Consider the following 22940-nt stretch of genomic DNA (forward strand, 5'->3'; position numbering starts at 1 on the left):
ATCGAAGTAACCTAAAGGTGTGAATAAAGTGAAGATCACTCATATTCCCACCAACCAGTGATCACCACTGCAGACAAGCCAGAATTATGCTCTATATTTGCAACTTGCCTGTTTGTGTTTTCACTTAACAGGGTACCTTGGACATCTCTTTTGGAGATACATAGATGTATCCCGTTAACTTTTTTTTTTTTTAAGATTTTATTTATTTGAGAGAGAGAGAATGAGAGCGTGCATGAGCTTGCTTTACTAACTGATTGGCCAGGTTTCTTGTGTTTGTCTGATTTTTAAATTGTGTCATATGTTGCTGGGATTTCTTTGATGTATTTTCTGTTCATATCTTTGCCCAGGTTTCCGTTTGTGGTAGTATTTTTCCTAATGATATATTTTAAGCTATTGGGCTCTTAATAATGTTATTAATTCTGTATCCCATATGATGCAGTTTTTTTTAGTTTTTCATTTACCTTTTAACTTGAGTAATTTTTTGGTCAACATAGTAATTAAAAAAATTTTTTTAATGGTTCTTAGCTTGGTGTAATGTTTAGAAAGCGTTTTCAATTTATTATACAAGCCTTTACCTCAGTTTTCTTCTGGTGCTTTGGTGGATTTTTTAAAACTTAGATATTTACTCTATTTGGAATTTATTTTGGTACTTTTTATTTTGTTTATTTTTTTTAATTAATTTTTTTAAGATTTTATTTATTTATTTGACAGAGAGAGGCACAGGAAGAGAAGGAGCAGAAGCAGGGGGAGTGGGAAAAGCAGGCTTCCTATGGAGCAGGGAGCCCGATGCGGGGCTCGATTCCAGGACCCTGGGATCATGACCTGAGCCAAAGGCAGATGCTTAATGACTGAACCACCTAGGCGCCCCTATTTTGTTTATTTTTTAAAAGATTTTATTTTGGGGGCACCTGGGTGGCTCAGTTGGTTAAGCATCCAACTCTTGGTTTCGGCTCAAGTCATGATCTCATGGGTTATTGGGCTCTGTGCTCAGTGGGGAGTCTGCTTGAGATTTTCTCCATCTGCCCTTATCCCTACTTGCGTGCTTGCTCACTCTCTCTCAAGTAAATGTTAAAAAAAAATTACTTTGAAGTCATCCCTACACCCAAGGTGAGGCTTGAACTCAAGACCACAAGCCCCAAGATCAAGAGTTGCCTGCTCTACTGACTGAGCCAGCCAGGTGCCCCTATTTTATATTTTCAGATAGCTAGTTATCTCAGTACCCTCTCAGTACCATTCATCCACTGCAAACCACTGTTTTGAGATAGCACCATTTACATTCCCTTACAGTCTTTGGTTTATCTTGGGACTTGTTTCCTTTCACTTTTTATTTCACTTATATACCAGTACTGTCTGGATTTCATGTAACTTTATAATATACTCTAACATATATGAGGGCAAGTTTCCCTTAATTGCTATTTTTCAGAATTTTTGTGACTGTTGTTACCCATTTTTTTTTTTTTTAAGATTTTATTTATTTGACAGAGACACAGAAAGAGAGGGAACACAAGCAGGGGGAGTGGGAGAGGGAGAAGCAGGCTTCTGGGCTCGATCCCAGGACCCTGGGATCGTGACTTGAGCCAAAGGCAGACTCTTAAATGACTAAGCCACCCAGGCGCCCCATTACCCATTATTTTTTCTATTGGAACTTAGAAAACTCTATTTCTGTTATTAACATTAGAGGAAATCTCAGATATAGAGAAGAAATGATATTTTGGTTCCTCTCATCTTCTTTAGTGTTCCAGAAGATTCTCAGCCTGAAGTTGAGTAATGACCAACTAAGATATTTTCTGTTGGTTTTTCCATCTCCAGTTCCCCAGAGTGAATAAACCCCATTTAAAAAAAATGCTTCTCATTGTTGCTGAGTTAAGCATTATTTGGTGGCAATTAAGTTTACCTTGGTTTGAGAGACTGTCTTAATATCCAAAACTGTGTCCATCCTGGTTACTATTAATAGCATTGAGTAATACTGGAGCAGGAAATTAATACAGCTTATGAGATGTAAGCAGAGGAAATATGTTTGATACTCTTTCATCTTTTTAAAAATCTTTTTTTCCAGCCACCTGTCTTCACCAGTTTCCAAGACTATGTTACTGGGCTTCAGACTTTAATTTCCAACGTCGTGGATCATATTAAAGGGCTTGAAACACATCTAATTGCACTTAAACTTGAAGAACTTATTTTAGAAGATACTTCTCTCTCACTGGTAAGAGACTATAGGCGATCAGCAGTAAGTTATTTGTAGATACTCAAGTGTTCTTTTCTTTATCACAAGGACAAGTTAATTTCAATTCATCATCTGTCCCATATAGGACTTGTGATTGGAAGGTGCCTGGCAGCAGTGTTTTGTTGTGTCATTTTTGGTGGTGGGTTCCCCTCCCCCTTCACTTCTCCCCACCCCATTACTTCCTTTCTGTACATTTTGGGGGTTGTTCTTTTACTGTGAAGACTGATGATTAATTAATGAGGAATACAATTAGAACTATTCGTATTGTGAACAACAGAGGAAACCAGCCATTGAGATCCAGGGACAGTCTCCTTGAGTGAGAAGTTACCTGCTGCTGGGTTGGCTGGTTTCTTTGCTACCCCAGCAGTTACCACCTGAAAAAGAGATGCTGGACATCATAAATAATTATGTCAGTAATAATTAGGCTGGAGCGTAAGCCAGTCAAAAGGGGAAATGGAGCCAAGCATGGAATCAAAGCTGTCACTCATTAGATTTCTCCTGGTAATTACTTTAGACTAGTTTCTTAAAAATTTGTTAGCAAAATCCTTGTAAAGTCTTGCCTTTAAGATATGTATTCTTTAAAAAATTTAAATTAGTAAACTTTTAGTTTGAAATGATTGTCAGGTGAGTTAGCATTCACCAGCCTAGTTGCTCTAGTGATGAAACTCCAGTCATGAGGGAGTGCTCCCTTGAGGAGTTCATCTGACCTGAGCCTCTGCTAGTGAGGGAGCTCATCCACTAATGAGAGCAGCCATCATTTCTAGCCCCAGACCTTTCCAGGAGGAGAATGAATGGAATCTTATTTGGCACACAGTTTTAAAGATTGTTAAGCCCCTCATTTGTAAAGCTTCAACTCATTAGAGCTATAAACAAGGGGCTTACTGTGGGAAGGGGCTCAGAGCCTTTAATAACATTTCCAAAGACTGGTTAAAGAAAGCAGATGTATTCAGAGGTGACACTAGAAGTTTGGTTTTAGACAGTTAAGCTGTCTTTCCTATATACATTAGAACGAATATAGACTTCAGTGGTGAGTAGGACTAATTGATGGATTAATTCTTTAGTATTTTTGTTTTATTTATTTAGTCTTCCTTTTTTCAAGCTTTACAAATTGTTTTAAAAAGTAAAATAAGCACATGGTAAAAAAAATGTGGCATAAATAAAGACTGTATAGTGAAATGTCTTCCTCCCATTCTAACACGTTTCCTTGTTCGTTTCCAAGAAGAAACCATTGTTGTTGGTAGTTTCTTGTACAATCTTCCTGAGTCGATAACCCAGCTACAAGCATATGATGTCTGTTTCCTTCCCCACAACCTTTCTCACTTTTAAACCCAAATGGCATACTATACTATAGCATATATACTATAGACAATATACAGAAGTATATAGAAATATACTGTATACTACTGGAAATAGAGAATAGCACCTCTCATTTCTCAGCCCCAGATAAGTCCCAGTCTCATCATCAGAACCATTCCCACCTCTTCCTCTTCTGTATTCCTATAACACATTTGTATCTGCCACTAGCCTTTATAACTTCTGGGCACTTGGGGAGCCAGTAAAGGACTAGTAATTGAATTCTTTTTTTTTTTTTAAAGATTTATTTATTTGAGAGAGAGAGAATGAGAGATAGCACGAGAGGGAAGAGGGTCAGAGGGAGAAGCAGACTCCCTGCTGAGCAGGGAGCCCGATGTGGGACTCGATCCCAGAACTCCAGGATCATGACCTGAGCCGAAGGCAGTCACTTCACCAACTGAGCCACCCAGGTGACCCTAGTAATTGAATTCTTGAGAAATAGGTACATCCTAGCTAGGATTCTTGCCTTCCACCTCCCACTTGCACACCCCTCTGAAAGAAGAGATACTTGATGGTCTATTTGGAACACTTTTACATATAGAGAAATATGGTAATTAGTGGTAGATTTCCAGCTTTTTGACTTTTTAGGACAAACCCAAACTTATTCTCTACCCCAAACTCTCATCCCCTTTCCTGAATATTGTAGAACAATAAAAATCAAAATTATAGCATTGTTAAAAAAAAAAAATCTTAGGGACGCCTGGATGGCTGTCAGTTAAGCGTCTTCCTTCAGCTCTGGTCATGATCCCAGGGTCCTGGGATCGAGCCCCGCATCGGGTTCCTTGTTCAGCAAGGAGCCTGCTTCTCCCTCTGCCTCTGCCTCCTCCTTCTGCTTATGCTTGCTCCTTCTCCCTCTGACAAATAGATAAAATCTTAAAAAATATCTTAAAGATCACAAACTGGAATGAATGTCACATTGCTTCATGTCACATGCTTCATTGGGCTTTGCTGGTGGGTACCTTTGAGATTGTTAATATAAATTTATTGAGCTTGCCGTTTTGGGTAAATGCTCATAAAATACAGTGATCAAAAGACCTGGCTGTAACTCTGGAAAACAGTATGGAGGTTCCTCAGAAAGTTGAAAATAGAGCTGCCCTATGACCCAGCAATTGCACTACTGGGTATTTACCTGAAGGATATAAACACAGTGATCGGAAGGGGCACGTGCACCCCAGTGTTTAGAGCAGCAATGTCCACAATAGCCAAACTGTGGAAAGAGCCCAGGTGTCCTGTCTATGGGGGCCCAGTGTGCCATGGCTGCAAACAGTAGCCTCCTTGGTAGTGTATGCAGCCTGTTGATTGTATGGGTTGCCCTAAGGGACCTTGGAGACAGCCCTTTCCAGTGGATATTGAGGTCTGACCGCATGCTATCTCCAATCTAGGCTGCAGACAGGTATGCAGGGTGCCTTTGGAAAGTCCCAGGGCACAGTAGCCAGGGTCCACATTGGCCAAGTCATCATGTCCATCCGAACCAAGCTGCAGAACAAGGAGCATGTGATTGAGGCCCTACACAGGGCCAAGTTCAAGTTCCCTGGCTGCCAGAAGATCCACATCTCCAAGAAGTAGGGCTTTACTGAGTTTAATGCGGATGAATTTGAAGACACGTGGCTGAAAAGTGGCTTATCCCAGATAGCTGCGGGGTCAAATACATCCCTAATCGTGGCCACTTGGACAAATGGAGGGCTCTGCACTCAAGAGAACCTCAGCACTGCCCCCTCCCTATTCATGCCCACCAATAAAACCTACTTTCTGTCAAAAAAAAAAAAAACCATCAACAAAACTGAAATTATATAAACTTACAATTAAATAAATTCTATTTTAAAAAGGTAAAAAAAAAAAAAGAGCCCAGATGTCCGTCAGCAGATGAATGGATAAGAATGATGTGGTATAGCTATACAGTGGAATACTACTCAGCCATCAGAAAATGAAATCTTGCCATTTGCAACAATGTGGATGGAACTAGAGGTATTATGCTAAATGAAATAAGTCAATCAGAGAAAGACAGTTACATGATCTCACTCATGTGGAATTTAAGAAACAAAGCAGGATCATAGGGGAAGGGAGGGAAAAATAAAACAAGACGAAATCAGAGAGGGAGACAACCCATAAGAGACTCTTAATCATAGGAAACAAACTGAGGGTTGCTGGAGGGGAGGGGCGTGGGAGGGTGGGCTAAGTGGGTGATGGACATTAAGGAGGGCATGTGATATAATGAGCACTGGGTGTTATATAAGGCTGATGAATCACTGGACTCGATCTGAAACTATTAATACACTATATGTTAATTTGAAAAAAAAAGACCCGGCTGTAGAGAGATGCATACAGATTAATTTGGACATATGATAGAGGCACAAAAACTGAGTGAGTCAGAAAGAGTCTTACCAGAGAGGGGACATTTAAGGATTAATAAGTTTTCGCTAGGTAGACCAGAATGGATGAAAGGAGTCCAAAGCAGAAAGAGGCAGACAAAAACAGGGAGGTAGAAAGGTGAATTGTGTGGGGGCACCGTGAGTCAGTCGGCAGAGCTGGAGCACATGGTATGTGGGAAGGACTGTCCAGTACAAAGATGACAGGCACAGTAGCCCGCTGTTGCTGGTTGTGTGGTTGTTGTTAAAGGATCTGTGCCTTCTGATGTGAGGAATAAGATTTCTCATTTTAAGTATTCATTCTGAAGGTTATCTTTAACTTTGGGCTACTTTAGATTTTTCAAGACTTGACTCTATCCTCATCTTTTTTTTTTTTTTCTTTAAGATTTTATTTACTTGGGCACCTGAGTGGCTCAGTAGGATAAGTGTCTGCCTTCGCCTCAGGTCATGATCCCAGGGTCCTTGGGATCGAGCCCCGCATCGGGCTCCCTGCTCCGTGGAGAGTCTGCTTCTCCCTCTGCTGCTGCTCCCCATGCTCGTGCTCACTTTCTCTCTCTGTCAAATAAATAAATAAAATCTTTAAGATTAAACTAATTTGACAGAGAAAAGAGAGAGAGAGAGCATGAGCAGAGGGAGAGAGAATCTCAAGCAGACTCCCTGCTGAGCACAGAGCCCAATGCGGGGCTTGATCTCACAATCCTGAGATCATGACTTGAGCTGAAACCAAGAGTTGGATGCTTAACTGACTGAGCCACCCAGGTTCCCCATCCTTATGTTTTGACCTTGGGAAGTCACTTAACCTTCCTGGGCCCCAATTTCTTTATCTGTAAAATGGAAATCATAATAACTCTTTTATAGGATTATAGTGAGGATTACACAAAACAGTAATGGAGGGGGTATGGGAGGATGGGGTATTTTATTGCCTATTTTTATTGAAGTCGTAATACTTATACCAAGCAGCACCAGCCACCAAATGTAGGGTCCATATAGTGCTGGCTATTTGTCTTTTGGGTGGAAAAAATTTTTTTCTTCAATTCCGTTTCCACTAGGTTTACTTCTTTTTTCTTTCTTTCTTAACTTGAAACACTATGCCTCTGGGCTGCCACCTCTAGTCTTAGTCCTTTTTCCTCTTCCCTAGGGGTATCCACTGAAACTGGTTGTTTGCCAAGACCTTTTAATGTAACCTTATAATGTACTCTAATAGCTGTTAGGTTTTTGAAAGTAAATGATAAACTCTATTTTACACTGAAACTTGGCTTTTTTTTCACCTAACTTTATGTTCAAGAGATTTGTTCAGGCTAATGCATATATATCAGTCTTACTCTTTTAAACAACTGTATGGTATTCAAAATATGAATGGATCATAGCCATTGGATATTTTAGTTGTCTATATACATTTACTTTTACTACAGTCCTGAATGAGGTGTATTTTACATACCTTCTCTACTAACGCACATGTGTATTTCCAAAGTAGATGAGGTCTCAAGGTGATATTGTTCAGCCAAAAGGTGTGCTTCCTTGGGTTCTTCAGGGCTTTGCAATACTGCCAACTTCATGTAACCCTAACCAGTTCTCAACCAGCCTCCTTTCTCTGTTTGAATACTCCATCCCTTTATCTTTTGTAGTCTCTACTTAGCACATATTTGAGGAGGTCTAGGAAAGCTTTGTTATTTTTTTTTTAGCTGTTTGGTCTCTGGAACCCATGGACTTTGTCAGTGTGGAGGGACACCTATCAATATTGTAACTAGAAAAGTTGGCAAAGGTAAAAGGTAAATTTGATGCCTTTAAGAAGTGGCTCTGATAATGTCCAAATTAATAATTTCTACTTTTGTTTTCTGATGAAATAATCAGAAATCTTAAGTTTTCTATTTTGTACAGCTAATAACAAAATAGTAGTGATTTTATATCCAGACTACTTAGTAATAATTTTCTACCTTTTTTTCTGGATGAACATTAATAATCAGAAATCTCAGTTTTTTTATTTTGTATAACTTAAAACAGAATACTGATGAAAGAATTGAAAGAATAATGATGCTAAAGCAGTAGGGCGTCAGTGAAAAATCACATGGAAAAATACTCATCTGTGATGAGCTTTAAGCCTTCTTTGCATTTTTTGAAATTGAAAATGACCCATTGTATTCTGATGGAGCTTGTAGTGAGACCAAAGGTAATGGTAATTTTTACTTCTATGAGTGGAACTATAATCTGGGGGAATGCTTTCAGAGCAAGACCACTAATTCTTATCTCCTTTGTAGGAAGAGAGAAAATTTTCAAAGACTGTGCAAGGGAAGGTACAGAGCAGTTATCTACACTCACTTCTGGAAATTGGAGAGCTGCTGAAAAAAAGACTGGAGACCACGAAGAAACTAAAAATTTAAGGAGGCGTGAACCACAGGCACCAATGACTCTATAGCAGAAAATGACATCATCTTCCCAGGCAAAAGCTACATCTGGTTGACCATCATTTTAATCCAGAACTTCCTCATAAAATGCATGAAGGACTTTGATTGTGAATTAATTTTTTAGGTATTAAATGTATACAACTGATTAAATTATTGTATATAAAGCAGAAGCAGGACCCTCATCTGGGTTTGACCACTTTTTATACATGTTCATATGCATATGGCAGCCACAAGAGAGCCCCTTTTCTTCTTTCCTCCCATCGCCAGAAACATCTGGTGGGTGGGTACAGGGGGTCCTATAAAAGCAGCAATAGAAATTAAGCATAAAGCATTGACCTCAGAGCAGCTGAATGGGCCTACCATTATCATAGTGGATGTTTGGTCTGGTCCTTGAGCCTTAGGAAGCAGAAAGCAGAAGTATAGGCGGACCATGACTGGGAGAAGGCCCTCTTTCCACATTAGTTTAGTTTTGAGGCTTCCTTAGCTGCTTGGCTCCCACAGAACCCAAAGCAGGTACCCAAAGAGCCTCAGATGAAATTTGGCATAAGCACCTGTCACTGAAGAGCACCACTCAGATGACCACGGGCACTCAGTGTTTGGCTTCATGGTCCAAAAGCCAAGAAATCCCCATCGTAGCTCCTGTGAAAGTTAAATCACAGATAGGCTTGTGTTAACTTACACCATATGGAGGGGAAAGCAGTGCAGACCACTTATGAGCCTGCTGAGGACTAGCTTGCTGTCTTCTCCATCTTTGGGAAAGATGGGAATCACTGTTTTAACGAAGAGAGGTGTACATAATTTATGCAAGCAAGTCTAATACCAATGTCATTGGTTTTGTGAGATATATATATATGTATATGCTTTACATATATATTTTCAAGCATATATATATATATATGCTTGAAAATAAAGATTTAATACTTTAGTGTTTTTTAAGTGGGGGGTTTGGGGAGGAAGGAAGGAATGTATATTATGGACTTAACCTAGGTTTTAAGTTTTAGGCTGGCAAAAGAAATGTTACCCATTGGGTTTGACGTTTGGTCTACTTTCTTCAAACTTGAGGATTACACCAGGATGGTGTTTACATTGCTCACCTGGAGCTCCCCAAGACTATAGCTTCAGAGGTTGGTCTGACAGAAAAGATAAACATTGCTCTTGAAAGTGTTATACAGTTTATATAATTGCTTTGATAACTTTTTGCATTTGAATCTGTGCTTCTATTTTTGGTCTTTGTTACTCAAACACCATTAAAGTTAGTAATTGTAAGAGCAAAGATACGAGTTTTATGAGAAAATTCAAGCATCTGGTGGAGGGTTGATTGGTCTTAAAGACCTTACAGGTCCTTTCCTACTCCTCCAGTGAAATGTGATACTTTTTTCTTTTAAAAGGAAACAAAAGAGAGCTTGGAAAATCTCTGTATGCAAAACAATTGCATTTTGTCCCCTCATCATGACTTTCTTAGATTCACAATTTGATAGGGTGATTGATAGCTGCTTAAACTTCCAAGGAGATTTTTAAGAAAATTACTACATTATCTGTTCAAAATAAGACTTGCTGGAAATCCTAGTCCATCAAGTAATTTCAAGAAGTTATTTTTTGCTGTAAGTTGGTACCCACAGCCATCATACCCCATCCCAAATGGAAGAACTGCCTTCAACAAGATGAATTGAAAATTCTTATTGATTCCAAATCTAATTTAATGACATCATAATTTCATAAAACTATTGCCTATTTAAAATGATGGAACTTGGTGTGTGTATGAGGGTGGGGGGTATGTGTGTATGGCATGTGTTCTTGAAATGATGTTTCTTTGAATATCCAAAAATACTGTACATAGAAATAGAAATGCTCCATGAAACAAGTCTTCAGCTGACCATGGTCAATCTAGCATATGTGTGGTCAGTGAGCTGGCTTTGGTCCTCAGGGACAGTGCTTGACTCCAGTGGTCTACCTAACTAGTCTTTTGCCTAGGGGCACCTGGGACCTCTCCTGGTTTTAGTGACAAATAATGTTATGTCGAGGTTATGCTTCCTTTGTTACTTGCTGACTTTCCTACTAAATGTAGCATTTCAATTAGATCCAACCTCTTACATTTTGGGATAATTGTAAAAAGAATGAAATTATGCAGAAATGGCCAATATCTTTTATTGATCTGTTCTTTTGGAAACTGTTATGCACTATAAATTGTGTACAGTTTAAAAAAATATATATATATATATATTCTTACATGAGTAAAAAGCACCCTCCAGCAATTGTATGTCATTGGTATTTGAAGAGAATTCCCAAATAACCCATTGCTGCTGCTGCTGTTTTTGGTTTGTGTGGGTTTTTTGTTGTTGTTGTTGTATTTGTTTTTGTGTGGTAAATTGATAATTTAAAAAAAAAAGAAAGAAAAAACACGACTACTGTTTACAGACTGAAAAATTACTGCTTTTTATACTACTGAGATCCTAAGTTAAGACTCTCCAAAGCAAACATTTGGTTTAAATCATTGATGTGGATAAAGCATAGAGAAATTTTTAGTGTTCTTCACATAATGGAAAATGTACAAATGCCTAGCTGTGTTGCCCATCAATTTTGTATATTTTCATAATTTTAATTGTTCAAAATTGCATTATATTTTGCAGTCACTATGTTCAACCTGGATTTGTCTTTCATTTAAATTTTTAATATAAAAAGGGGTTTCAATGTATCTATGGCCTTGTTATTGAAACTCTTCCTACTTATTTGATGTCATTTATTAATATGGGAAGTATATATTCTTCCTTCTTCAGAACTAAGTGAAGCATACATAGCCAATTCAACTAGATGGGTTAATTTATATAAACACTTCCATTTTAAGTTGGCATTTCTGCCTGGGTCACTTCTGTTTGGATTCCTAGAAGCCACAACCTTTTAAATGATGTAATTCATCTTAGTTTTGTACTGAGTGTTATATTCCTTCACAAAATTGTAGTATTTGTGAATTTAAGATTTTTATTCCAAGGCCACTGGCCTTTTTGTTTAAAAGTAGTACCTCACATGCTAGCATTCACGAATTCAACATATACGTACTGAACACTTCTTTACACTTTAGGCTCTGCTGATACAGTGGTAAATTAGAGCACACATCCTAGTTAGTGGTTCAAGTGGGGGAGGAGATAAGAAAAAGAAACATTAGTTTGTAAGTCCTGTTTTAGGTAAATCAGAGTGTGTGATAACCTGGGCCCATCTGACCTGACTGATGAAGAGTCAACAACCGAGAAAGGAACCTAAGTGCAGAGGCCCCAAGGCAGGAATTACTGAGCATGTCCCAATGAATGACGAAAAAGGGTTCAAGTGACTGGGCTTAAAGGAGTCAAAAGGGGGAAGGAAACAGGGTAGAAAGTACAGTGGCAGGGGTGTGTGTGTGTGAGAGAGCAATCAGGACTTCATAGACGGGAAGGAATGAGCTTTCTAAATTTGGTGGGAAGTTACTGGAGGATTTCAGGCTGCTATTATTAATCCAAGAGTACTTGGGCCCACAGGCTGAGATCAAAAGTTGATTCGCACATACTGACAGTAAAAGAGGAGCTCCTAGTTTCCTTTCTGTCCTATACTATTAAATGCCCTTGTCTGTGCCCTGAGAAAAGTGTGCTTTTGCCTGCTACTCCATCTCAGCATTCTTTTCCTGTTATAAAAGGTGGGTACTTGGATTTAGAGCGTGTGTGTGTGCATGTGCACAGGGGAGAAGCAGAGGGAGGGAGAGAGAATCCCAAGTAGACTCCGTGCTAATCACAAGCCTGGTGTGGGGCTTGATCTCACGACCCTGAGATCACAACCCGCACCAAAACCAAGACTTTGCCGCTCAACTGCCATTTTTAGTCTAACCCCAAAAGGTGGGCTCAGGTTTATACTTTTTCTTCCATTTTTAGATGCTGTCACTGCCTTGATCCCGACACATATTTCACAGTAACAGCTAGAAGGTAAGCAACCATGGGCCAAATGCTTATAAAAATTATTTGTGGGGTACCTACAGCAATTTATACATGGAACCACAGAGCTCTCTTGCAACCTCCAGCTTCCGTGTATCCCAGTAAAAGTACTATTTCACATACATGAGAAAGGAAGTTACCGCAGGTAAGGCTATCACCTAAGACTACCTAGTGAGGTAAGGGTTACAGAAGATTTAAACCCTTAAGCATTACCATCCCCAACCCACTATCTCACATTCTTAGTCTTGATGGCCACATTCAAATTCCCAGATTCTGTCTTGGTTATTTACTGAAGAATCAATCTTTCCTCAATTAATTCTGATGCCAGCTTTTTTAGTGGCACCAATTGCCAAGGATTATTTGAGGTAACTTACAAGTTCCTCAGAATGAGGTTCTTTATGTTGGATCCAGGGTCTCATTTGCTTCAGGTTATCTACAAATTCCCGAGAAATTGTCTATACTTGTTTGATTCTGGGAAGCCAGTCCATAGCCTTCCTTGTAGTCTGATTAGTAGCATCAATATTATTGTGAGCCACAATATTATTTAATTAGAGGAAGAGGAGGGAAGGAATCCATTTGACCTAAGTGTAAAGGAAGATTTAATTTTATGTGGCATATGCCAGTCACTTCAGACTCTAGAGGGAGCATCTTTAATGAAAAATATTTGATACAAAGAGCCTCTCATAGGATAATCTAGCCCTGCCCAATGGCTCTTCAAGTCAAGACCCTAGACTTAGAAATAATAATACTCAGCCTGGACTCATCCAATGAAGTACCCATTGATGTGCTGCCACCTTTCACAACTGACGGGATCACATTCAGGGACTGTGGATGCATGTAGTTTTAGAGTTCTTTCCCTACTTGCCATTTGTCTTACTATATTTCCCATAATGACAGAAAATGCTTAGTTCTTTGGAAGTGAACCTGTTTTATACAGATGAGAAAAAACTAGAACAGCTAAACAAGGTTATCAGTGAGAAGCATCCAGAAAGATCTTCCAAAATTTTCAATTAGAATGAAACGAGTAGGGGAAATACTGAAATATATAGAGTTACATCCTTTTCTCAAACGTTGAGAGTACCTATGCTGGTTACCGGCAGGTGTTTAGGTCTGAACATATTTTTTTTAGATTTTATTGGGGGGGAGGGGCAAAGGGAGAGAGAATCTCAAAGCAGACTCTGCGCTGAGCATGGAGCCTGACTTGAGACTCCATCCCATGACCCTGAGATCATGACCTGAGCCGAAATCCAGAGTCAGACGCTCAACCCACTGAGCCACCTAGGTGCCCCTGAACATCTTTTACTTAGTTGATTTGAATTGTGAGCCTAAGCTACCACAATTGTTTTTGTTCCATCCAATTCAACACATGGATTTTCCTGCATTTTTGGTTTCCAGTGACTTTAAATACCAATCTGGCTGAAATGGAGGAACACAGACAAGTTAAGGTTTTATTTGCTAACTCCGTTCAACTCAAATTTGTGTGGCTGTAATAATAAATATTTTAGGAGCTGCACTTTGGTATTTCCAGGTAGTTAAATATGAAAGTGGAGATGGTATCATGAACCTTACCACTGCAGGTAATTGCTTGTCACTCCTGAAAACAGATTTTAGTCAGTACAATGGTCTCCCATTACGCTTCTTTAATATTGGTACTTACTGAGTAACTGACAGTGACAAAGTAGCTTAGATGGAAAACAATCCCTTTTAAAAAAAACTTTCAAATTAGACTGAATTCTATTATTTTGCTATCTAAATCCAACTCAAAAAAAAAAACCCATCTGATTTTATCAGTAAAACTAAGAATTTGGGCTCTATTTTTTTTTAAAGCTCCTTTTTTTTTAAAGATTTTATTTACTTATTGGACAGAGACAGACACACAGAGAGAGGGAACAGAAGCAGTGGGAGGAGAGGGAGAAGCAGGCTTCCTGCTGAGCAGGGAGCCCGATGCGGGGCTCGATCCCAGGACCCTGAGATCATGACCTGAGCCAAAGGCAGACACTTAACGACTGAGCCACCCAGGCGCCCCATGGGCTCTATATTTTTCATGGAGTATGGAAAATGATTACACTGAGCTTCCTTAATGTTGCCATTCCACAGGCACCTGGGTGGCTCAGTCCATTAGGCGTCTGCCTTTGGCTCAGGTCGTGGTCCCAGGGTCCTGGGACCGAGCTCCGCATCAGGCTCCCTCTCTGCCTGTTGCTCCCCCTGCTTGGGCTGTCAAATAAATAAAATCTTAAAAAAAAAAAAAAAAAAGTTGCCATTCCACTTTAAGGACCAGAAAAAGGACAATGCATTTTGCCACCCACAATCAGTCCACTGGAGTTTGAACACCGGTAGAAAGTAATATAGGTAGGCCTTGAGCTGGGACCAGTTTCTACAATATTAAAAGGATAGTCAATTACTGTGGTAGAGTGTGCTCCATACCGGCTTAGATTAAAAAATAAATTCAAAGGAGAAAGCAGATCACAGGCCAAAGTATAATTTGTGAAAGAAAACTGAATGGCTTCAGATCCTTTTAACCAAAACACAGAAACTTTAATTGGGTCAGAATAACACCTGTCAAGGACCTGGGCAATACACTCTTCTTTATAGCACCAATTCCTTCAGAGGGGGAATTTCACAAGCCATCTGGTAAGTGCTCCAGTTATACACAGACTGGCTATAGTGATGTCCCAAGCATGGTCACATCAGCGTCAATGTTTGGGCATGCTCAGATTTCTGGCTTAGTGCCACTTTAACCATCACTCTCTTACATCCCAGGAGGGTCTCTCACAGCCAGCAGGTAACGCTCCCCTCCCCACCCCCACCAAACCCTGGAAAACCCAGAGTGCCTTTTTACAGCTCTTCCTTCTCGACCCCCTTCTTCTGGAAAGCAGTCAAGATGTTTAAGCTCTTCTGGAGCTCTTCCTTCTTCCCATCACTCATCTTGTTCTTCTCAATCAGCTTGGTTATCCGGGTCATTTCTGACGCTGGGAAATCCTCACCTTGGTCTAAGACCTTCCCCATGATCTTCAGGTATTGCTCAGCCCACTTCTTCTCAGTCTGCTTTACCTTTGCGAGGTTGTCCTGCCCCTGCTTCAGGAGGGCCTGGCGGGCCTCCACGCCTGAGGCCCTGATGAACTCCCCAGCAAGGGCGTCATATGCAGGCAGGCAACCAGGCATGCCTAGGTAGACTCCTTGCCCCTTTAGCCAGCGCTGGATGGCTCCAACCTTAACCGCCCCACTATATAGGACTGGGTTCTCAAAGTCCCCATCCCGAAAGAGGTAGAAGACTGGGTAGTTCTCTTTGTCCAGCTTGTATTTCTCACTCAGCTCCATATTCAGCTTATCTCCATAATCTGTGAACAGAAATCAGGTATGAGGAGCAAGACCAAGAGGAATGCAGGGCAGGAGACTGCTATGAGGCCTCTCTGAGCTGACAGCAGGAAAGATCCTTGTGTTTACATTTCTCCTCTGCTACTTCTTAGCCGCGCGGCATTAGTCATTTAACTTCTCTGAACTTCACTTTCCTCATCTGAAAAATGGGAATAATTCTGAATATTTATTCTATGCCCACTATATGCCAGGTTCTGTTCTGAGTGCTACGGATCTAGTTATGATTAAGAGTTACAACTTCTCTGACCTCAAGGACCTTATATTCTTTTAAGGGTAAGAAGAGAGATGGTAAACAATGTACATAATTAGTGCCAAAAAGATAAAAATAAAATGGGGTGATGTGACAGGTAAGGAGGCCTACTTTGGGTGGTCATGGAAGGCCTTTCTATGGAGATCATATGAGACCAAGGACTGGAGTTTCAAGGAGGCAGACACGTGATAATCTGGGAAGAATGTCTCAGGTAGGAAGGACTGAAAGTGCCAAAGCTCTGAGGCAGGACTAAGCTGGGTGGACTGAAGGCTTTCAAGTGCCGTTCTGGCTGGAGCTTGGTGAGCAAGGGGAACATGTGATAGGTAACAGGCAGAGTCTCTACCACATGTGAGGTGTTGGGAAGACCCAATGGGGAGATAAGTGCACTTAACCTGGAGAGTTCAGTGCAATCCATGGTATTTGCTATGTACTTCCTAACAGGCAGTAGCGCCAAGGACTGATGCTGTGACAACAGGTTTCTTATACCTTGCCAAAAAGAAAGGGCCAAGGCTGCCTGTTATAGGGCAGTAGTATAGGAAGTGTGGGGTTCCAATCCTCATGCTGCCACTTCAAACTGTACAATCTTGAGCATGGTACTCTAAGCATGAAGTACAGGGGTCATAGTACTTTATTCCTAGAGTTGTCACAAGGATAAGATACATGGATAACACTTAGCACAGGGGTCTGGCACATGGTAAATGTTTGATAAATGTCAGCTGCTATTTTTCTAAAAGCCCCAAGGGAGTGGATTTGCAGCTGAGTCAGAACTGACTGCCCTGGAAAAGTGTGGCGACTATCTCTATCCAGGACCAGACTCTCCAGCTAGCTAGGGAACTGGGGCATCCCAGCTGGAAGGAAGCTGAGAGAGGGAAGAACCACTGCACTTGGGGATAAATACTCAGGTGGAGTTCTGGATGAGCCACTTCCTACTATTCCATGGCCTGAAACAAGTCATTTAGTTCCTCGAACTTTAGTTTTCCTCAAGTATAAAAATGGAGAAAATGTGCCTCACTTTTTAGGCAGGGTCAAGTGAAGATGCAAAGTGCACTGTCTGTGCACACCTTTACAGACTGGGAACCACCACGCTGACAACTATTATTATTAGAGTGGTCACTGTGGTTGACAGCTGTCCTTGATTTAGTGGTACCTCTGATGGATTTGAGTTAAAGCCAAAATCCAATCGTTTTGGTAAAAAAACAGCTGAAAAGAAGATGGAGAAGTGACTATGGAGACCCTAGGAAGCATGATACCTCCTCTGACCACAGTCCCCTGCAAGGAGAGCTCCAGATTCTCAGAGTAGGTTTAATGTCAGTGTGGGGTGGAGGGTGAAGGATGGGGGGATCCCCTTCCCTTGAGCACCTGCAAGGACGAACTGAGGTTCTGTGGTATCAGAATCTGCTCAAGCTAAGCCTGCCACGGGTACCAGATTCTCGAGGCCATGATCCCACTTACACTCCTGTGTGGCTTAGAAAAGTGTTGGGTATTCCACCTACAAGGGCGGAAATAATTCCTAGCTTCCTCCCCTTCTGCCCTCCACAGTCGTGCTGGACTTGTCCATACCTGAGACCCCCACCTCTGCCACCAAGAGATCATCGCTGGAGGCCGAGTTTTCAGCCAGACGCTTGAACTCATCCTGTTTCTCACCGTAGGGGTACTGGGTGTCGAACTTCACCAAGACGAACTTGCTTTTGGGAATGACCTGAGGGCATAGAGAGCTGAGCAAGTCCAGGATTCCAGGGACCTTTGGGGCTAATTCCCTTTCTCAAGGGACCCCTGTTTAAGAAACAGAATGAAAACCATGCCTGCAAGGGAGATAAGTGCTCACACACTAATATTCATTCATTCATTCATTCATTGACCCATTGAATCATTTAATAATTTATTGGTATTTGGTACCCCATTAGGTACTGGTTCATAGTAATCAAAGACATATACAACCCTGCTAAGAATAAACAAAGCTGCAGCTGTATTAAGGCCTTCTCTTCCAGTGGCCTTTTCAGTAAGATTAAGAGAACCCTTAGAAAATACTACATTGGTCCCATTGGCCCTATGGTATGCCCATCATCCCAGAGGGCCTTTCTCAGTAAACAATGAACAAGAAATCTGACAAAAACCAACCAACCGGGGCGCCTGGGTGGCTCAGTCGGTTAAGCGACTGCCTTCGGCTCAGGTCATGATCCTGAAGTCTCGGGATCGAGTCCCACATCAGGCTCCCTGCTCAGCGGGGAGTCTGCTTCTCCCTCTGACCCTCCGTGCTCTCATGCTCTCTCTCTCTCTCGCTCTCATTCTAATAAATAAAATCTTAAAAAAAAAAAACCCAAAAAACAACCAACCAACCATCTGGCACCCATGGAGGTACTTTGGCTAGGGAGCCAAGAGGCTGAACTCTGCAGTTTCAGGGCTCACAGGAAGTTGCTGAGAGGCAGGCTTAGGATAATGTCCCCTCCCTAGACCACAGTTCCTTTGGCTAGATCTCCAGGTCCTAAACTGTCAGAGTCAAGACCATTATTTCAATTGTGGTAAAATTCTCATCACACAACAGTCACCATTTTAGCCATTTTAAAGTGTGCAATACAGTGAAATTTAGTCCATTAACACTAGTGTGCAATAATCACTAATACCGATTCCAGAACATTCCTGAAAAGGAATCACATACCCATACACATTTTAAGCAGTCACTTCCCATTCCTCCTTCTCTCCCCAGCCCCTGGCAACCACTTATCTGCTTTTTGTCTCTATGAGGTCTACTCTGATGGCATCCTACAATATGCAGCCTTTGGTACCTGGCTTCTTTCACTCAGCATCATGCTTTCAAGGTTCACCCATGTTGTAGCAAGTCTCAGTATTTCATTCCTTTTTGTGGGAAAATATATATATATCCACTGTATGGATAGGCCACATTTTATTTATTTATTCATCAGGTGATGGACATTTGAGCTGTTCCCACCTTTTGGCTATTTGTGAATAGCACTGTTATAAACATTTGTGTACAAATGTTTGTTTGAATGCCTGTTTTCATTTCTTTTGGGTATATACCTAGGAGTGGAAATGCTGGGTCATATAGTAATTCTGTTTAAGTTTTAGAGGAATCCCCAAGATCTTTGTTTTGACCATTTCTCCCAATGCACAGCTTTATTCTAACAAACTGCCCTCTCCTTCTCCTATAACTTTTTGCTTTTCTAATCAAAGTGATCACTTCTGGCCAATTTTTCATCATAGACAATCACTGTTATAATTAAGTTGACATCATTCCAGTTTTTTTAATCTTTGTTCCTCACTGTGTGTTGATGTCTATTTGGTTTTAGCTTTTAAAAAATATTTAACACTGCCTAGGGACACAAGGAAAGGAGGAGAAACTACCTGAACAGGCAATTTTTTAAGTGATCACTGACCCCCAAAATCTGAGCTCTGGGGGCCTAAAGGCAGGTAAGATTTTTTTTTTAAGATTTTATTTATTGGGGTGCCTGGGTGGCTCAGTCGGCTAAGCATCTGCTTCGGCTCAGGTCATGATCCCGAGCTGGGACTGAGTCTCACATCAGGCACCTACTCAGCAGGGAGCCTGCTTTTCCCTCTCCCATTCCCCTCTGCTTGTGCTCTCTCTCTTTTGAAAATTTATTTCTAAAATAAAGATTTTATTTATTTATTTGAGCCACCTGAGCCACCCAGGTGCCCCACAGGTTAAGACTTAAAATATAAATCAGATCACATCCCTCTGGCTTGACTGTCCTTATTTCAGTTCAGCACAACAAATTCATTTCCACTTAGGGCCTTTTCATTTGCTGTCTCTGCTGGCTGGAAGGCTGAAATACACTTTCCCCAACTCCTTCATTCAAAGCTCAGTTCAAATGTCCCCCCTCCCCGCCATGGAGAGGCCTCCTCCACTCATACCATCCGAGCACTGCTTCATTTTCACCCTCCTCTATCACGTTACCCTGCTGTGCTTTCTTCACAGCATTAATCACTCACTAAAATTCTTATCTGCGTGTTTGGTGTCTGTCCTCTCCACTAGAACGTACATTATGAGTACAAAGGCCTTGTCTGACTTGTTTTCTGCTCTTTCCTACTGCCCAAGAGTGGCTGGCATGTAGCAGATGCTCTGAAAATTTTTCATATTTGATAGATGAACACAACTAGGGTAGGCTACGGTAGCATACATCTGGGGGAAAAATAATTTAAAAGCACAACACAGGATCCCTACCTTCAAGGAGCCTACATTCGTATTATGGAATAATTAATAATTATATGGTGGTCTAACACTGAAACAGAATTGAGAGGCCTCTGCCATTTTAAGCCATCGGGAGAATGGTTTTGAATGGCACACATTTGCACAGTGGATTTTTTCCTTTTCATTAATCAGTCTGTACCTCTTAATTGCTTTAGAAATCTGTCTCCTTTATCCATAAGGAATCGACTCCACCATATCCTATATTTAGGCAACTTGCTTCCTCAAGATGAAGATGAATTCATCATTCACTCATTGAATAAAAAGGTACCAAGGGCCTATCACGTGCCAGACACTGCTCTAAGTGAACAAAGCAGTAAAAAAAGCAGACAGGGTCTCTTATTTCTAGTGATGGTGAAGAGCAAGAAACAAAAGAAGACACTGGAAATTGCTGAAAGACAAAGCACAAGGCCTCTGGATGTATTACCAGGTAGCTCCCCTTTTGTTCAGTGGTGATGGCAGGAAGATCTAGAAAGGGACTGAAGACATTTGTTCATTCATTCAACAAATTATCTTCTATGTGACAGGTAACCTGCTAGGTGGTGCAGATGATCAGGGGACAAAACAGACAAGGCAGTTCTTCATATTCTAGTGTGGGAGATGATAAAATAGACAAGGGGAAAAAGAGTGATGAGTGCTCCACAGAGAAATCCAACTAATGTGAGTGGCTCTTTTGACAGGGGGACGAGGAAGTCAAGGAAGGACTCTGAGAAGGTAATATTTAACCCAAGCCTGAATGATGAGAAGCAACCAGCCTTTCAAAGACTGGGCAAAGAATGTTCTAGTCAGAAGGAACAGCCAGGGCAAAGGGCCCATACCAGCGATGAGCTAGGGATACTCAAAGGACAGAAGGCATGTATGGCTGGAGCAGAGGGAACAAAAGGGAGAATGGTCAGGAGAGGGGAGGAAAGGCTGAGCAGTGAGACCTGCAAGACTACTGTAATGACAACCGAGACCAGGGTGGTAGCAATAAAAACAGAGAGGCACCAACTGAATAGGAAATACTATTAACTTTACAGTGCAAAATTTCCCTCTAAGTCACACTTGGTCTGTGTTGTTAACCCATTCCTGCTTTTGGGGGTGGGGTGTAATCTTCCCAATAAAGGCCCCAAAAGCATAGGGTGCTGTGGGGTGTGCCTGACAACCAACTAGCCATACCTACCCTTTTAAATATTTGAATAAGCCACAGATGCCACATCTAGGACAAGGAAACCTTTTGGGGAGAGTTCAACCGCTTGAGACAGATTTAGAACTCCACTTTTTGGTTTCACTTCCCAGCAATGGGTACAAATTAAAAAAAATAAAACGAATGGCTTCTCTCTCTATGCTTAGTTTGCCCATCTTGTAGGCGAAGTTGAAAGCTGCCGGTGGGTGAAGACAGGTGCCAGAGGAGGGAGTTGGGACTGCATTCAGCCTTCAACATTTCCAACGTCCATTTACCAGGCGAATCCTTCCAAGTCTTTTTTTTTTTTTAATTTTATTTATTTATTTGACAGAGACACAGCGAGAGAGGGAACACAAGCAGGGGGAGTGGGAGAGGGAGAAGCAGGCCTCCCGCGGAGCAGGGAGCCCGATGCGGGGCTCGAACCTGAGCCGAAGGCACACGCCTAACGACTGAGCCACCCAGGTGCCCCCGAATCCTTCCAAGTCTTGACCCGATGTTTTTCATTTTGTCCCTAAGCCCAAGATATTCCCTACAGAGTTCCCTTATTCTTAACGCTTGCACTTTTCAGGAAGACACAGGATCTCTGGACATTGTTTGCATGGTGCACTCCACACCAAGGAAAGAGGGGCGCAGAAACGCCAGTTAACACGCCGGGTTTCCAACCACCGCCCTCACCTCCCCCGCCCCACCACAGCCGGGAGCACTGTGGCGTCCGCCTCGCACAGCGCTCCAGGCCTGCCACTTGGGACTCGAGGATTGGATCTTGCCCGGCACCGCCCTCTCCCCCTAGGTGCGGGGAAGGGGCCCCTGGTTCCCTAGACTGCATCTCTGCAGCTCTTTTGCAAAAGAGGAAGTACAAATACTCCAAAGGCAAGGGTGCCGGGGACCCTAGCTCCTGTGTGCCCCATGGTCACGGTATGGCCCCGGCCCAGAGTCCACCAGCCCTTTAGGATGGAGGGAAGCCCTGGGACCGTCGCTACAGACTACCTTCTGCCAGCCCTGCCTTCTTCCCCACGGGTGTGCGCTCCCCCCGGTGCTCAGGCTGCACCTGCGCGCGATTCCCCCACCCCCGTTACCTTGTAGAAAGTGACTGTATCCAGGGGAAGAGCGCCCTTGGTGTGCAGGCCGCTACCGCCATGCGGAGCGGAAAGGAGCAGGAGGAACAGGAGAAGGGGAAACAGCGGAGAGAGAGAAGCGGCACGGGGTATGCCGGAAGCCATAACGCCGGATTCTGGCAGTAGGAGCTAGGAAGGCTGTAGTAGAGAAAACGCGGAGTCGGGGGTCACGTGACTTGCAGGGCCGGCTCGGATGCGCGCACGTGTACAGCCCGGGAGGCTCGAGCCGGCCTAGGGTGACAGGGAGGGGCCACGTGAGGGGCGGGGAAATGGGGCTGCCGCGCGCGCGCACTCGGCGAAGCTCGCACAGGCCTAGGGTGTGGGGGCGGGGCCGCGGGGTGGCGGAAAGACGCTGCTGCGCACGCGCACTCGGCGAGGCTCGCAGTCCACCTGCCCTTTTCCCGTCCTCTTCCGCGTGAGAAGAGGCTCGAAGCGCGTGCTTGGCGTCTTGCAGCGATTAGTTCGCTCTCTTTACTTTCGAAGATGACGAGGCTGGCCATCATTTATTCCTGCTT

At 42.3% G+C, this 22940-nt stretch overlaps 2 protein-coding genes and 2 pseudogenes across 2 annotated transcripts in view; 3 read left to right on the plus strand and 1 right to left on the minus strand.

The window, feature by feature from the left end:
- NAA25 (N-alpha-acetyltransferase 25, NatB auxiliary subunit) overlaps positions 1 to 11038 on the plus strand; it is a 73495-nt gene extending 62457 nt beyond the window's left edge. The window contains exons 23-24 of the mRNA XM_028116639.2: positions 2057 to 2203; positions 8199 to 11038. Coding sequence (XP_027972440.1) covers positions 2057 to 2203; positions 8199 to 8321 — 270 coding nt within the window. The 3' untranslated portion in view covers positions 8322 to 11038. The remainder of the gene's footprint in view (positions 1 to 2056; positions 2204 to 8198) is intronic.
- Positions 4788 to 4912, plus strand: LOC114219232 (small nucleolar RNA SNORA70; annotated as a pseudogene).
- LOC148162328 (large ribosomal subunit protein uL16-like) lies at positions 4973 to 5316 on the plus strand (annotated as a pseudogene).
- Positions 11039 to 14808: 3770 nt separating the features above from the next.
- On the minus strand, positions 14809 to 22656 carry ERP29 (endoplasmic reticulum protein 29). The gene is made up of 3 exons (XM_028116669.2): positions 22387 to 22656; positions 17484 to 17622; positions 14809 to 15636 (listed from the first exon to the last, which is right to left on the minus strand). The coding sequence occupies exons 1-3, from the start codon at positions 22528 to 22530 to the stop codon at positions 15134 to 15136; spliced, it is 786 nt and encodes a 261-aa protein (XP_027972470.1). The 5' UTR covers positions 22531 to 22656; the 3' UTR covers positions 14809 to 15133.
- Positions 22657 to 22940: the final 284 nt, after the last annotated feature.

The sequence above is a fragment of the Eumetopias jubatus genome, unplaced genomic scaffold (assembly GCF_037043125.1).
Source record: "Eumetopias jubatus isolate StellerSeaLion01/CBP00866 unplaced genomic scaffold, mEumJub1_p1.0 scaffold_16, whole genome shotgun sequence".
In the NCBI taxonomy this organism is placed as follows: domain Eukaryota; kingdom Metazoa; phylum Chordata; class Mammalia; order Carnivora; family Otariidae; genus Eumetopias; species Eumetopias jubatus.

Coding starts and splice junctions, on each gene's coding strand:
- ERP29 (XM_028116669.2), bottom strand. CDS start 22,530: ATGGCTTCCGGCATACCCCGTGCCGCTTCTCTCTCTCCGCTGTTTCCC. Junction 17,623..22,386: donor ATACAGTCACTTTCTACAAG/GTAACGGGGGTG, acceptor CTATGCCCTCAG/GTCATTCCCAAAAGCAAGTT. Junction 15,637..17,483: donor GGCAGAGGTGGGGGTCTCAG/GTATGGACAAGT, acceptor TTCTGTTCACAG/ATTATGGAGATAAGCTGAAT.